General features: G+C 41.2%; 2 protein-coding genes across 2 annotated transcripts in view; one reads left to right on the top strand and one right to left on the bottom strand.

Annotated features, from left to right (window-relative positions):
• lrrc49 (leucine rich repeat containing 49) overlaps positions 1-3,597 on the bottom strand; it is an 18,296-nt gene extending 14,699 nt beyond the window's left edge. Inside the window, exons 1-6 of the mRNA XM_026230404.1 lie at positions 2,986-3,597; positions 2,797-2,868; positions 1,962-2,025; positions 1,633-1,836; positions 808-901; positions 138-341 (exon numbers count right to left, since the gene is read on the bottom strand). Of these exons, the coding sequence (XP_026086189.1) occupies positions 138-341; positions 808-901; positions 1,633-1,836; positions 1,962-2,025; positions 2,797-2,868; positions 2,986-3,051 (704 nt within the window). The 5' untranslated portion in view covers positions 3,052-3,597. The remainder of the gene's footprint in view (positions 1-137; positions 342-807; positions 902-1,632; positions 1,837-1,961; positions 2,026-2,796; positions 2,869-2,985) is intronic.
• Positions 3,598-5,382: 1,785 nt separating this feature from the next.
• LOC113061360 (la-related protein 6-like) lies at positions 5,383-11,719 on the top strand. The gene is made up of 3 exons (XM_026230405.1): positions 5,383-6,101; positions 7,865-8,063; positions 10,137-11,719. Exons 1-3 carry the CDS (start codon positions 5,536-5,538, stop codon positions 11,220-11,222), a joined length of 1,851 nt encoding a protein of 616 aa, XP_026086190.1. The 5' UTR covers positions 5,383-5,535; the 3' UTR covers positions 11,223-11,719.
• Positions 11,720-12,453: the final 734 nt, after the last annotated feature.

The following is a 12,453-nucleotide window of genomic DNA, read 5'->3' as shown; positions in this document are numbered from 1 at the left end:
TCCAAACTTATTCGATGAAACATGCCAGCTTTAGTTCAGATATCAAACGCTGACAGTTTAATTGGAGTGGTGTTGGTTTTAAGAGCAGGGTGTGAGCATTCCTGTGAGATTACACACACACACACACACACACACACCTGTTCTTCCCGAGCAGCAGCACACGCAGCGAGGTGAGGGAGGAGACTCCACACATGTCAATCACACGGTTGTCATAGAGATCGAGGACCACGAGGCGCTGCAGGTGAGGCAGGTCCTGCAGGTGTGAGACGAGGTTATGCTGCATGTTGAGGAGACGCAGATTCTCAGCCGAGTCCAGATGAGGGACATCCGTCAGCCCACGCCTGCAGGACACAGGTCAGAGGTCACAGGTCACTGTCTTAACTACACTGAGTCTGCTGAATGACCCTGCCTTGAGAGAAACTGTGCTGCCACCTGCTGGTGGAACTGTGTCATGTTCATTCACATGCTGATTAAAAATATATATAGTATTATTTCTATTCATTTGCAATAGTATTGCATTTTATTTATTTATTATTATTTATTAAAAAAAATATTTTAATACTGTAAATAATATATTTGTGAAAAACAAACGTTAAAACATTTAAATAGGGTGTTAAGTGCAGGAAAGCACACAAACGTGAATAATTAAATACTAAAAAGTATTTAAAATACTGTTTATGATACTCACATTTTTATGAAAAACTAATACTATTTTTTTTTAAATAATGCTTAAATACAGTGTTTATCAGTTTTCTTGTCTCGTGTTTGTTACACAGTTGCTAGGTGTTTTTTAAATGAACAGGATACCGGTCCAGATCCAGTCTCTCTGGGCAGGAAGTGATGTCATCTCTGAAGCTGAAGGCAGACGGGAAACAAGGGACGGAACTGTCACGCAGACTTCCTGTGTGATAATAATAATGTGATAATTATGATCAGCGCAGAATGACTGACTCTTAAACTCATTTTGTGTTTAACTAAAGTGAAAATGGAAATTATAAAAATTATTAAAAACTTAAAAAAAAATAAAAATAAGAAAAACCTAAAGTAAAAAATATTTTAAAAAATAAAAAATAAAATAAAAATATTTAAAAACTACAATAAAAATAATTTAAAACTAACATAAAATTTTAAAAGTAAAAACGAACACAAAAATAATTAAAAACTATAATGAAAACTAATTAAAAAATAAAATTAAAAATTAAAATAACAAATAAAATCAAAATGATTAAAACAAAAAATTATTAAAAGCTAAACTAAAATAAATTAAAAAATTAAACTAAAATAAATATGAAAAACGAATTACAAACTAAAATAAAAAATATTTAAAAGCTAAAATAAAACATAATTAAAAGCTAAAAAAAAAAAATATTTAAAAGCTAAAATAAAAACTAATTCAAAACAAAAATAAAAAATAAATAAAAGCTAAGATAAAAACAATTAAAAACAAATAAAAAATAATTAAAAGCTAAAATAAAAATAATTAAAAACTAAAATAAAAATAATTAAAAGCTAAAATTAAAAAAATTATTAAGAACTAAAATAAAAAATTATTAAAAACTAATAAAGTATCTCAGCGATCCTAAAATACACTGAAGCAGAACTCATCTCTGAGTGGTGTTCCTGTGATCTCACCGCGCGTGTGAGCGAGCGCTGCTTTGCTCTGAGGGGACGTGGACCCCGCACTGTGTGTGGCCCTCTTCACACGATACACCTGGGGCCCCAGATCCACCACCATCCCCACAGGAAGAGCCACAGGAAGAGAGAAGACACAGCGACCCGCAGCCGAGAGCTGGCTGTCACAGGACAGAACCGGAGCGCGCAGCTGCAGCCGAGCGTCTGACCCACACACACACACACACACACACACACACACACGCAAGCACACACACAGATGCAACAGAGCACTCTAAACATCACTACCATATTATAATTGTGTATTAGCAGACAGAAGAGTTCTGTACCGGGTTTGGACGGGTTTGGTTTCAACGAGTCCACATTCAGTGCTTTCTGAAGATCACTGGATAACTTCAGATCGAGAGCAAAAGAACAAAGTCACAGTGTTAAAGTTACTTTCAGTTTGGAAGAAATAAATGCACATCTTACTGAAAACTACTGTATATCAAACACTGATTATATAAATAAAATACACTACAGTTCAAAAGATTGGGGTCGGTATTAAAGAAATTACTACTTTCATTCATTAGGGACGCACTCAGTTGATCAAAAGTTACAGTAAAGATTCTATTCATCTGTGAATCCTGAAACATAGAACGCATCAATATTGTGCAGCACAACTGTGTTCAACATGTTTCATGATTTCTGAAGATCATGTGACACTGAAGACTGGAGGAATGATGCTGAAAATACAGCGGAGCATCACAGAAATACATTACACTTTAACACAGATTCACACAGAAAACTGTTATTTTACATTCTAATAATATTTCACAATTTTACTGCTTTTGCTGTTTTTCTGATCAAATAAATGCAGCCTTGAGAAGAGACTTTATTAAAAACACAAACTTTTGAACAGCGATGCATATTATTTTATTTACAAATGCAACTTTATTGAAACAACATATACAAAAATGTGTATGTAATACACAATAAATATTTTAAATACATATCAATTATTTATATGTCCTTGAATTATATTAATGCTTATTGACGGATATACAGATCTGCATGACATATATGTCCATTAATGTGCATAAGGATACATATATTAATGCATGCAATTTTAATTTGCACGAGATATCATATATGTTTTGAGTTAATAAGGCACTATTTCTCTACCTCAGACGCGTTGCTCAGTCTGTGGGGCAGTAAAGATCGCACTGCTGCCAGATGCTGCTGATAGCTGAGAACCTGAGAGAGAGAGAGAGAGAGAGAGAGAGAGAGAGAGAGAGAGAGAGAGAGAGAGAGAGAGACAGTCAAACTACTATATATTTACTACACTATAGTAAAGCTGAGTCAGTCTCTCACCGCAGGCGGAAGGATCCGCGCAGAAAGCGCTTTATTGCGAGCGTCCTGCGGTTTATTCGAGCGCATCTCCAGTGTTTCACCGCAGACTGCGCGTCACTGCGCGTCCTTAGCAACCAACTTTTCGTAAACAGTAACGGAGAGTTCCGGCGGAAGTACGAGACTTCCGCTAAAAGTTTTTTTTTTAATAATAAAACAAAAAGAAGTCCATTAAAAACATGTTCATAGTTATTATCATAATAAAGTAAATGAAACCGAAATGTTAGTTTCTCTCTTTCTCATGGCTTCACCATCCTTCTTCTATTCTTCTGTCTGTGTAGGCTAATAACGACGTTTTGGCCTTTAGTGTTCACTTTTGATTTGATGTTTACTATTGTCATTACTACCTCCAATAAAAAGCATAAAGTATGTTTGTTTATTTGTTTGTTTTTCTTCTGTATCCCCCAAGTTTGTTTTTCTTATTGAAGCCTTGCAAAGCAATGCAATAAAATACAATAAAATTAATTGCAGTGAATCAGTTTTTATACTGTTCTACAGACATCCACAGAAGTTTTCTCATAATTGACATAAGAGTATAAATTTATTGATATTCAGTTATTGCTTAAAATGCATTACAAATATTTAAAATTAATCTTTGGTAAAAAAAATTTTTTTATATAAAATCTGTGAATAATCCAGCATAAAATCATCCACAGACAAACCACGCTGATGCTCTGAATGTGTTTCAGAAAAGCAAACAGATGTTCATCAGCGTTCACAGCATCTGCTTCTGCCACAAAACCAGCTCATCCTCACAAACATCACTCTCTTCATCTCAAGAAAACACTATTCCAGCTTAAATACCAAAGTATTATTACATTGTCTTTTGTTTTTTTAACCTTGCCATTTTAATGTTTTAATTTTCTGTTCATGTGGTTATTTATATGGATCTGTAAAGGTCATTTAATAATGCTTCCCTTCGACTCATTTCACAATGAGGAATTACACTGATGCACAATGCAAACAATATACTGCCTTTAATTTACACTGAATTCATGTGAATAAAACGAGTCTCTACTGAGAATCATCTTCACTTAGGCTTCATTTTCTTTATGCCAAGTGCAATTAATTGCTTAATTTTGTGTAAAACTGGGATTATGCATCACTACAGCATGTAAAAACAGTATAAAGTCAGCTCAGGCTTTAATGAGTGTTGTGTAGATGCACAGCTGGACACAGGTCTGATGAGTGTCTATGAGCGAGTGTGAGTTCTGCTGTTGACCTCATGATGGACGATGGCTTCACACGCATCTCATGAAGAAACTAGTGCATTGCATGATGAATTATTGGCTTATTCTGGAAAACAGATGTAGAAATAGTGCTTGCTCATCCTGCTGAGGGAGAACTTCTGTATTCAGACACAAATGATGATGTTTGCATTGTGTGCTTCATCAATAGCGATGCATTCACTCATGAACATAAAGGTCCTCAGCGTTCAGTGTCTATAAAAACTGCTGCAGGAAAGCTGCATCTCCCAAAAACACATTCAGACTGAACAGAGCAGAGACAGCCGGTGATGGAGGACACGGGTCAGACAGATCAGAACCACAGAAAGACTACTGCTGCTCAATAAAGACCAGCACTGAACACACGAGACGCTTCTTTCAGGCTCTGTTCCTGAGTTTCACTGCTTTACAAATAACAGAAGAGAAGCATCTTAAACTGAACCTGGAGCTGCTCGAGTCTGTGCTGCGCATCATTAGTATGCGGGACACGGCCGTGACGTCACTCACGACTGAGCTCAGCCCCGCACACACACATCAATCACAGCAATGACTCACACACGCACGCACGCGCGCACACACACACACACGCACACACACACACACACACACACACACACACACACTTTCACCTTAAATAACTCCAGAACGCTGCTTATAGAGATCTATTTTAGGATCTTTTGGATAAATATTTGTGTGTATGTATGTATACATAGCCTACTTTTTTTTTTCAAAGATGCCAGTGCTTCCTGTCACAGCTGTGCAAAGATTTGAAAAACACTATCATAACTATTAAACTGAATTTAAATGTGTATTTAACCTCAAAATGATCTCAAAGTAAAAAGAGCTGCTGAAGTCTGATGCCGGCTGTGCTTTAAAATTAAATTATCATCATATTAATATTTAAATAGGGTAACGTGTAATCTGTAACCATTTCTAAGTAACGTCCCACAATGCCATGATGTAGGCCAACACACACACACACACACACACATTACATGTTTTACACGTATGCCTTAACTTAAACCGAATCATTTGGGATTTAGTGATTTAGTATTTGTAATAACTGAAATGAAACCACTGCCTTCATTGTGTTTGTTCTGGAGGGTTTCTCTCGGAGCAGTGAATCCGCTGATGTAAAGTCTGTTATCTGATTACAGATAAAGTGTGTCGCGCGTTGATTGATCTTCTTCTGATTGTCTTCACGTGAAGCGATCAGCGTTTTTCTGATTTAAACGCGTCGACGGGACGCTCGCGGCTTCTCCAAGTAACGAGAAAGAGACGCGAAGAGATGTCCGCCGTGATGAACGCGTTCCTGCGCTGCGTCGCGTTCCTGCTGCCGCCCTCTTGGCTTCAGCTTTGCTGGTGGGTTGGGGAGGCGTCATGGCCCAATCCCAGAGCTCGATTCAAACACACAAAGCCTCTTACATATGAGGAAGTAGCAGCTCAAGACGAACCCAAACCCGTCCCCTCTTCCTCCTCTGACAGCTCGGCTCCGTCTCCGTCTCCGTGGCGCAGATTCTGGACGCTCTGGTCCGCCGTGGAGCGCGTCCTCTCGGCTCCCTTTGATCTTCACGCGCGCTTGGGAAGTTTGTGTTCGCCGTACCGCGTCGCAGCCGGTTCCCCGTCGAGCGCAGCCGCGGAAGAGGAGGCGTTCACGGCGCAGATCATGAGCTCCAGCACCGAGCAGCCGCAGCCGGACGCGGAGCCGCGGGAGATCAGCGCTCCGGTGACCATCACCGTCGCCATCCAGGCTGCGGAGGACGAGGAGCCCGACGAGGAGCCTTCATACAACACCATCGAGCTCCAGACGGGCAGCGGCAGCGAGGACGAGATCGGGAGACACGATAAATCCAGGTAGAGACACTCGATCACGCATTTTTATAACCGTCTCACAGAAAGTCACTGGTTTCCACTGATCTCTCCATCCGTGATCCAAACAAACACCAGCCGCGCTTCAAGGCTATAAATAGCCTCGCACACAATGCTTGACCGCATGAAAGTGCACATTTCTAACTGCGCTTCAGAGCCCGTGTGTGTGTGTGTGTGTGTGTGTGTGTGTGTGAGACACCTGTCGCAGCTCTTCAGGTAGGAATGACACCAGACCTGTTGCTCCAGCTCCTGTAGATCTGTCCACTCCAGAGGTCCTCCAACATCATGATGTAATGCTCCTATACATGACAAGCATCTCACGATAGACGGCCAAACATCCGTCTAGATGAGGGGTTTTCAATCTTTTAGATGACATCCTTCAAATAAGATCATAGTCTTGTGAGGAACCAACATTCACTTTTTTTTTTTTTAAATGTAACAACCTGATTTATTCATTTAAAACCGATATAGTATATACTATACAAATGCACAACATTATTTGGAAGAATTTATTTTCTGAGCTTTTGCTACTCAATTTAGTAGTGTGTAGATACACCTATTTCTTAATGTTTTTGTTTACCTATAGATTTATTTTATTTGTATATTTTAATGTCTTTGTACATTTTTAGTTTCTTTAAAATCTCCCTCAGACCCCAGCACTTCCTTGAAGTTTATTTGAAACATTTACTTGAAATAATTTCCACTAATAGCCCTTCCTTGTGGTTCCCAGTAAAAACCATTTAAAATGCGTGTATACTTTTAAAAGTCTTTTTATAAACTTTTTATTTTTATTTAATGGTTTAAAAAAAATTTTATTTTTATTTTACGGTTTCCCAGCACTTCCTTGCAGCCCCCCCCCCCAGTTTTTTAAATACTTATTTTAATTAATATATTACAATCAATCTTTTTGTAATGTTTTTGAATTTAAAACGTAAACCCTTTAAAAACTTATCTAAAAAAAAGATCACTGACCCCAAGCACTTCACATGTAGCCCCCCCCCCCCCCCAATGTTTTTTCATCAATCTTTTTTTTTTTTTTTTTTTTATTGGATACTTTAATATTAGTAATTTAATTGCTTTATTTTCTAAAATGTTCCACTCATCCTCCAGCTCTTCCTTGGGAAACCCCTGGTGTTCACTAGTGTCCTCCGTGACCGCAGCGAGACTCTAAACTCTGTGTAATTAAATCTGTCCCACATGACCTCCTGAGCGAGGACGAGCGAGTGTTAAGTGTGATGCGAGTAGCTGTGCGTCTGCATTGTTGTGGAGCACTAATGAGTGGCTGACGCTGCTATTGTGCTCCGCAGCAGTGGGTGGATGGAGACGGGCCGCTCTCTCCGCTTCAAGAGCTTCCCAGCCTCGGTCTCTTCAGGAGCTTGTGTGACCGTCCCGAGCGGATCCACGCTTTTAAAGGTTGTGTGCTGGAAGGCAGTGAGTCATCAGTTTAATTTGTTTTCTGAAGGTTATTTCCAGCAGACGGCTAGGTAAGCCGTGGAATCTCATAGAAAAGATTAGATTTGTTCTGCTGCTGGAAGCAGAGCTGCGCGTGTGTGTGTGTGTGTGTGTGTGTGTCAGATGGAGAGGTCTCGGCGCTGCTCGTGTGTTGGTGTTCGTGGGCAGCGAGCTGTGATGCTCATGCGTTCGCGCAGGCTGTTGGATTATGGGGGAATCGGAGACCTCATGGGGCCGATGGGACACAGACGGACTCCCTGCTGTGGATTGATGTGTGTTTGGTGTGTGTCTCTCAGTGGAGCAGGGACCAGCGGCGGGGAGCTGGAGGAGGAGAGCTGGCAGCCTCCGGACACCGAGCTCATCCAGAAACTGGTCACACAGATCGAATATTATCTGTCGGACGAGAACCTGGAGCACGACGCCTTCCTGCTCAAACACGTCCGCCGCAACAAACTGGGCTTCGTCAGCGTCAAGCTGCTCACCTCCTTCAAGAAGGTAAGGGCTTCGTCTTCCAGTTACACAAAAAACCAGTTATTAACGGTTTTATTTTACTCAAAGCAGACACGTGCTTTTAAAATGTATTGTTTACTAAATAAAAAATTTGAATAGACACATCAAAATATATATCTTTTTTTACAATAAATATTTATGTAATGCATTTAAAACAAAGATTTTTTACATTTCTATTATAAATAAAACAAATTGTGTATATATGACACACACAAACACACAAGGTGTGTGTGTGTGTATATACTCCACTTAAAAATTAAGTATATGTACATTAACATTTTCTATATAAAGTCACATTTTTTACATCTTGCGACCATCCATAAATCTCATTAATATTTACAAAATTTGATGTCATTATGTGTATGAGATCAATACTTTGGTTTTGGAAGTCAAAAAAATCATTCATTCATTGTCTCTGTAGAATAATTGGCATGAGTCATTGGTTTCAGTTTTTGTATTTAAATATTACTTCAACATTTTTTGGTTAAACAGCCATGTTTCCACTGAGGAACTGAACTTCCCGTAATCTTGAAGAGAGCTCAGCCAATCAGAGGAGTCACGGTTACCATGGAAATGAGTATCTTGGCGAGCCGAGCAGCGGTCCTCGACTCCCATGATGCATTGCGAATGATGAATCCCATTGATCTCCGTTCACTCCACTTGTGTAAATCTCACAAACGTGCTTGAACGTCTTCATGCTGCTTAAACAATGAGCAGAAATCAGTTTTATATCATTCTGTTGTTTCTGATCATCATTCACAATACTTCATGGGATTCGCTGATTCTCTTGTAAAACTGTTTTTGCGTCTTTCTGCGTTTTACTTCAAATCAATTTGTGATTCATCTGTGAGTGGGTTGGTTCGGTTCATGACTCCGAACTCTTTATTAAAGCATGTTTTTGAAAAATGCAGATGAAGAAACTAAAGGAGAAAGCACAACCTATGGACCGGTGGATGATAGTAAATCATTTGGTTTGGTAATTTTAAAAAAGGAACTGGCATTTTTAAATGTTTCACTTTAGCTTCCTGTTTCAATACAAAATGAGAAGCTCTGGGGGAAATGCATTTGTCAAATCACTTGAGTACCCTGCACTAAATTACTGCTCTGCAGCGATCTCATGCTGCTTTTGATGCTCATTCTGAAGAAGCCTGGCCCGAGTTGCTCTTTCACTCAATCTCATCTCAGTTGAAGCTGTACTTTGATGTGCATTGACATGGAAACAAAGATTTTTATTTATTTTCTCTTTGAGGCATTAATGCTGAATGGTTCACAATGGAGTCTCATGTTGACGACTGATGCCCCTACACCGTTATTAACATCGTAAATCATTATTTACAACACTCTACCTTGTTTTCTTACCTTAAAATGTAAAATCCAGTAAACTAGTTTTCACATTTTCAAGGAGTTTCTAATACAACACTACAGCATTCGCCATTTATATTGATTTAGACCAACAATATCAAATTTAAGTAAACATCTTGATAAAAAAAAAAAGTACCATAAAACGAGACTAATGCCAATAATTTATTTTTTTTGGAATACAAATAGGAACATAAAATTATTGGTGGTTCGTTACCATTATAGATGTTTACTGCACTATGATGACTTCTGAGAACCCTTTAGTGGTGAAAAGTGTCGTGTGAATCTTAAAGGGATGGTTCACCCAAAAATTAAAATTGTCATTACTCACCCTCATGTCGTTCTCTACACAATCAAGGCTCATAAACGTAGCAAGGAAATCGGTAAAATCCATGTGACATCAGGGTTTCAAGGGTAACTTCACAAAGCTACAAACTCCTGATGTCACATGGATTATGTTACCGATTTCCTTGCTACGTCTATGAGCCTTGATCGTGTAAGTATCCTTGCAGTCTATGGAGGGTCAGAGAGCTCTCCGATTCCATCAAAAATATCTTAATTTGTGTTTTGAAAATTGATGTTGTTCAGGTGCTTGGACGCAATCTCTTTTTGTTTTAAAGCACTATGTAAATAAAGTTGACTTAAGATGATTGATGGTCATACCTGAAGGTTAAATGCATCCTGTTTCCGTGTCCTCAGGTCAAGCACTTGACGCGCGACTGGAGAACCACGGCGTATGCCCTGCGTCACTCCGAGCTGCTGGAGCTGAACGATGAGGGACGTAAGGTGCGGCGCAGGACGACGGTGCCGGTGTTCGCCAGCGAGTCTCTGCCGAGTCGCATGCTGCTGCTGAGTGAACTCAAGCGCTGGCCGGAGCTGGGAGTCGCACTCGGAGGCAACGGAGAGGCAGGAGCCACCCAACAGGAGCGACTGATGGAGCTCCTGCTGAAAGCTTTCGGAAACTACGGTGCCATCGCCTCCGTGCGGGTTCTCAAACCCGGGAAGGACTTGCCGGTCGATCTGAAGAAACTGAGCGGGCGTTATTCTCAGCTGGGAACGGAGGAGTGTGCCATCGTGGAGTTCGAAGAAGTGGAGGCGGCGATGAAAGCCCACGAAGCGGTCGCAGGAGACACAGGAGTGTCTTTGGGATTGAAGGTAGTTCTAATCGGCACCAAGCCGCCCAAGAAAAAGGTCCCAAAGGACCGGTCGCGGGACGAGGGAGTCGGCGGGATACGCAAGAGTCGCTCGCTCAACAGCCGCGTTCGAGAGTTGCAGTATCACGGCGACGACTCCGCCGCGAGTTCCTCGGAAACCGAAAGCAATCCCACATCGCCGCGCTTGGCTCGCAAGTCGCGCTCCTGCAACAAGCTGAGCCCCACGAGCGGCGGGCCCAATCACCTGAGTCCGGCGGTGTCCCCGCGCTCCAGTCCCTGGAGCAGCCCACGAGCCAGTCCCTGCACCCAGCGCAAGACACACCACTCGGGGAAGTCTCCGCTGGCCAGCGAGGGCCGCTTGAGCCCCGAACCCGGCCGCAGATGGGCGGACTATTCCTCGGACAGCAGCTTGACCCCTTTGGGAAGCCCGTGGGTCCAGCGGAGGAAGCAGGTGGCCAGTCAGGAGAGCAGCCCGGTGGGAAGCCCGATGCTCGGGAGGAAGATCCAGAACGCCGACGGGCTTCCTCTAGGTGTGGTTCGGCTCCCGAGGGGTCCAGACGGCACGCGAGGCTTTCACTCGTCTTCTCCCTGTGACCGGGGCAAGACTGCGTCCACACAAACCTGTCTTTAAAGGCCAAGACCGTCCCTCTCGTCTCCCGGACCCTCACACTCTCATGACCATCTCTGTAGGACTTGGCCCGTCTTTTGTAATACCTTTTTCTACATGCTGCTTTTGTTAACGTTTTATACGTCTTAATTTCTCGCTGAATGATGGCATCGCAGGGGAAGCCGTTCTGAAAGTGTTTACGTTTTAAATTCTCGCCAGTGTCTGCCTCTCGTGTAAATGGATTCTGATGTGATCCTCCGGCACTGGAAACGTATTTGGTTTTATTTGCTTTAACTTCTATTTGGTTTCTGTCTTTAAACATGCTTCACTTTAGTGCTTTACAGATCAGATGGGATCTGTTTTTTTTTTTTTGTTTGTTTCTGTTCTTCCGGTTGAGTCCTCTCTGTGAAAGTGTTTGAGGTTTCTGTCCCGAGCACAAATGCCTGGTATCTGCCTTCAATCTGGTTGGAGGCAATGCACAGTCTGCTTCCTCACTGTACAAATAAATCACTACAATCGCAGTTATCTGGGGTATTGCTCATTTCTTCAGATCCAATAATCTCTTGCTTTTGGCTGCTTCGTTTTGCATACATCAGTTGCTTTCAGATTTCATGCAAATCAGTGGCTTTCTCCTGCTTCGGATTGAATTGTTGCACGAAATGCTTACAATCAACTGCATAAGCCCAACAATATGCACAAGTATGGTTGTGTAAATGCATTAACCGCAGAAGTGTGATTTGCACCAATCTAACACATTTAACAAACACTAGGCTAAATATTGTATTCGCATTTCACTTCTTACCAAGTGACAGATTAATCCGTGCCAAGACTCCATTCTTTGGCATCAAACAAACAATATCAGATGCTTTTCTCATGCATTTGAACTGTCATCCACTGATGCATTCAGTTTACATTTACCATTGTTTTACTCCTGCTGTGAGAGGAAATAAATAGCTGGTCTTTCAATAAGAAAGTCAGCTGCATGCTCTTTTTCATTCGCTCCCACTACCTCAGAGATAATTTTATTTGACACCGTGTGACGTAATGCTTCTCTTAGCAACCATCTGATCTCCACAGGATGCTGAGATGAATGTGTTCCAGTTCAGTGAGATCAGACCTGAGCTAAATTATACCTGCGTGCTCAAAATGCAGTCTGGACTCTTGATTGGGCTTAATTTGCACGTAGCCGTAATAATGTGCATTAATGAGTGTTATCTGCACATGGATCACCTGAGTCACACTGGACCCAATAAGC

The sequence above is a fragment of the Carassius auratus genome, chromosome 43, assembly GCF_003368295.1.
Source record: "Carassius auratus strain Wakin chromosome 43, ASM336829v1, whole genome shotgun sequence".
NCBI lineage: Eukaryota > Metazoa > Chordata > Actinopteri > Cypriniformes > Cyprinidae > Carassius > Carassius auratus.
Note: the sequence above shows the minus strand (reverse complement) of the source record. Positions and strands in the feature narration are given on the sequence as shown.

What these genes read in the sequence shown, in the direction of transcription:
- LOC113061360 (XM_026230405.1), top strand. Translation starts at nt 5,536, where the DNA reads ATGTCCGCCGTGATGAACGCGTTCCTGCGCTGCGTCGCGTTCCTGCTG. An exon ending in GGGAGACACGATAAATCCAG is followed by an intron (nt 6,102 to 7,864) that starts GTAGAGACACTC and finishes TGTGTCTCTCAG; the next exon opens with TGGAGCAGGGACCAGCGGCG. An exon ending in TGCTCACCTCCTTCAAGAAG is followed by an intron (nt 8,064 to 10,136) that starts GTAAGGGCTTCG and finishes CCGTGTCCTCAG; the next exon opens with GTCAAGCACTTGACGCGCGA.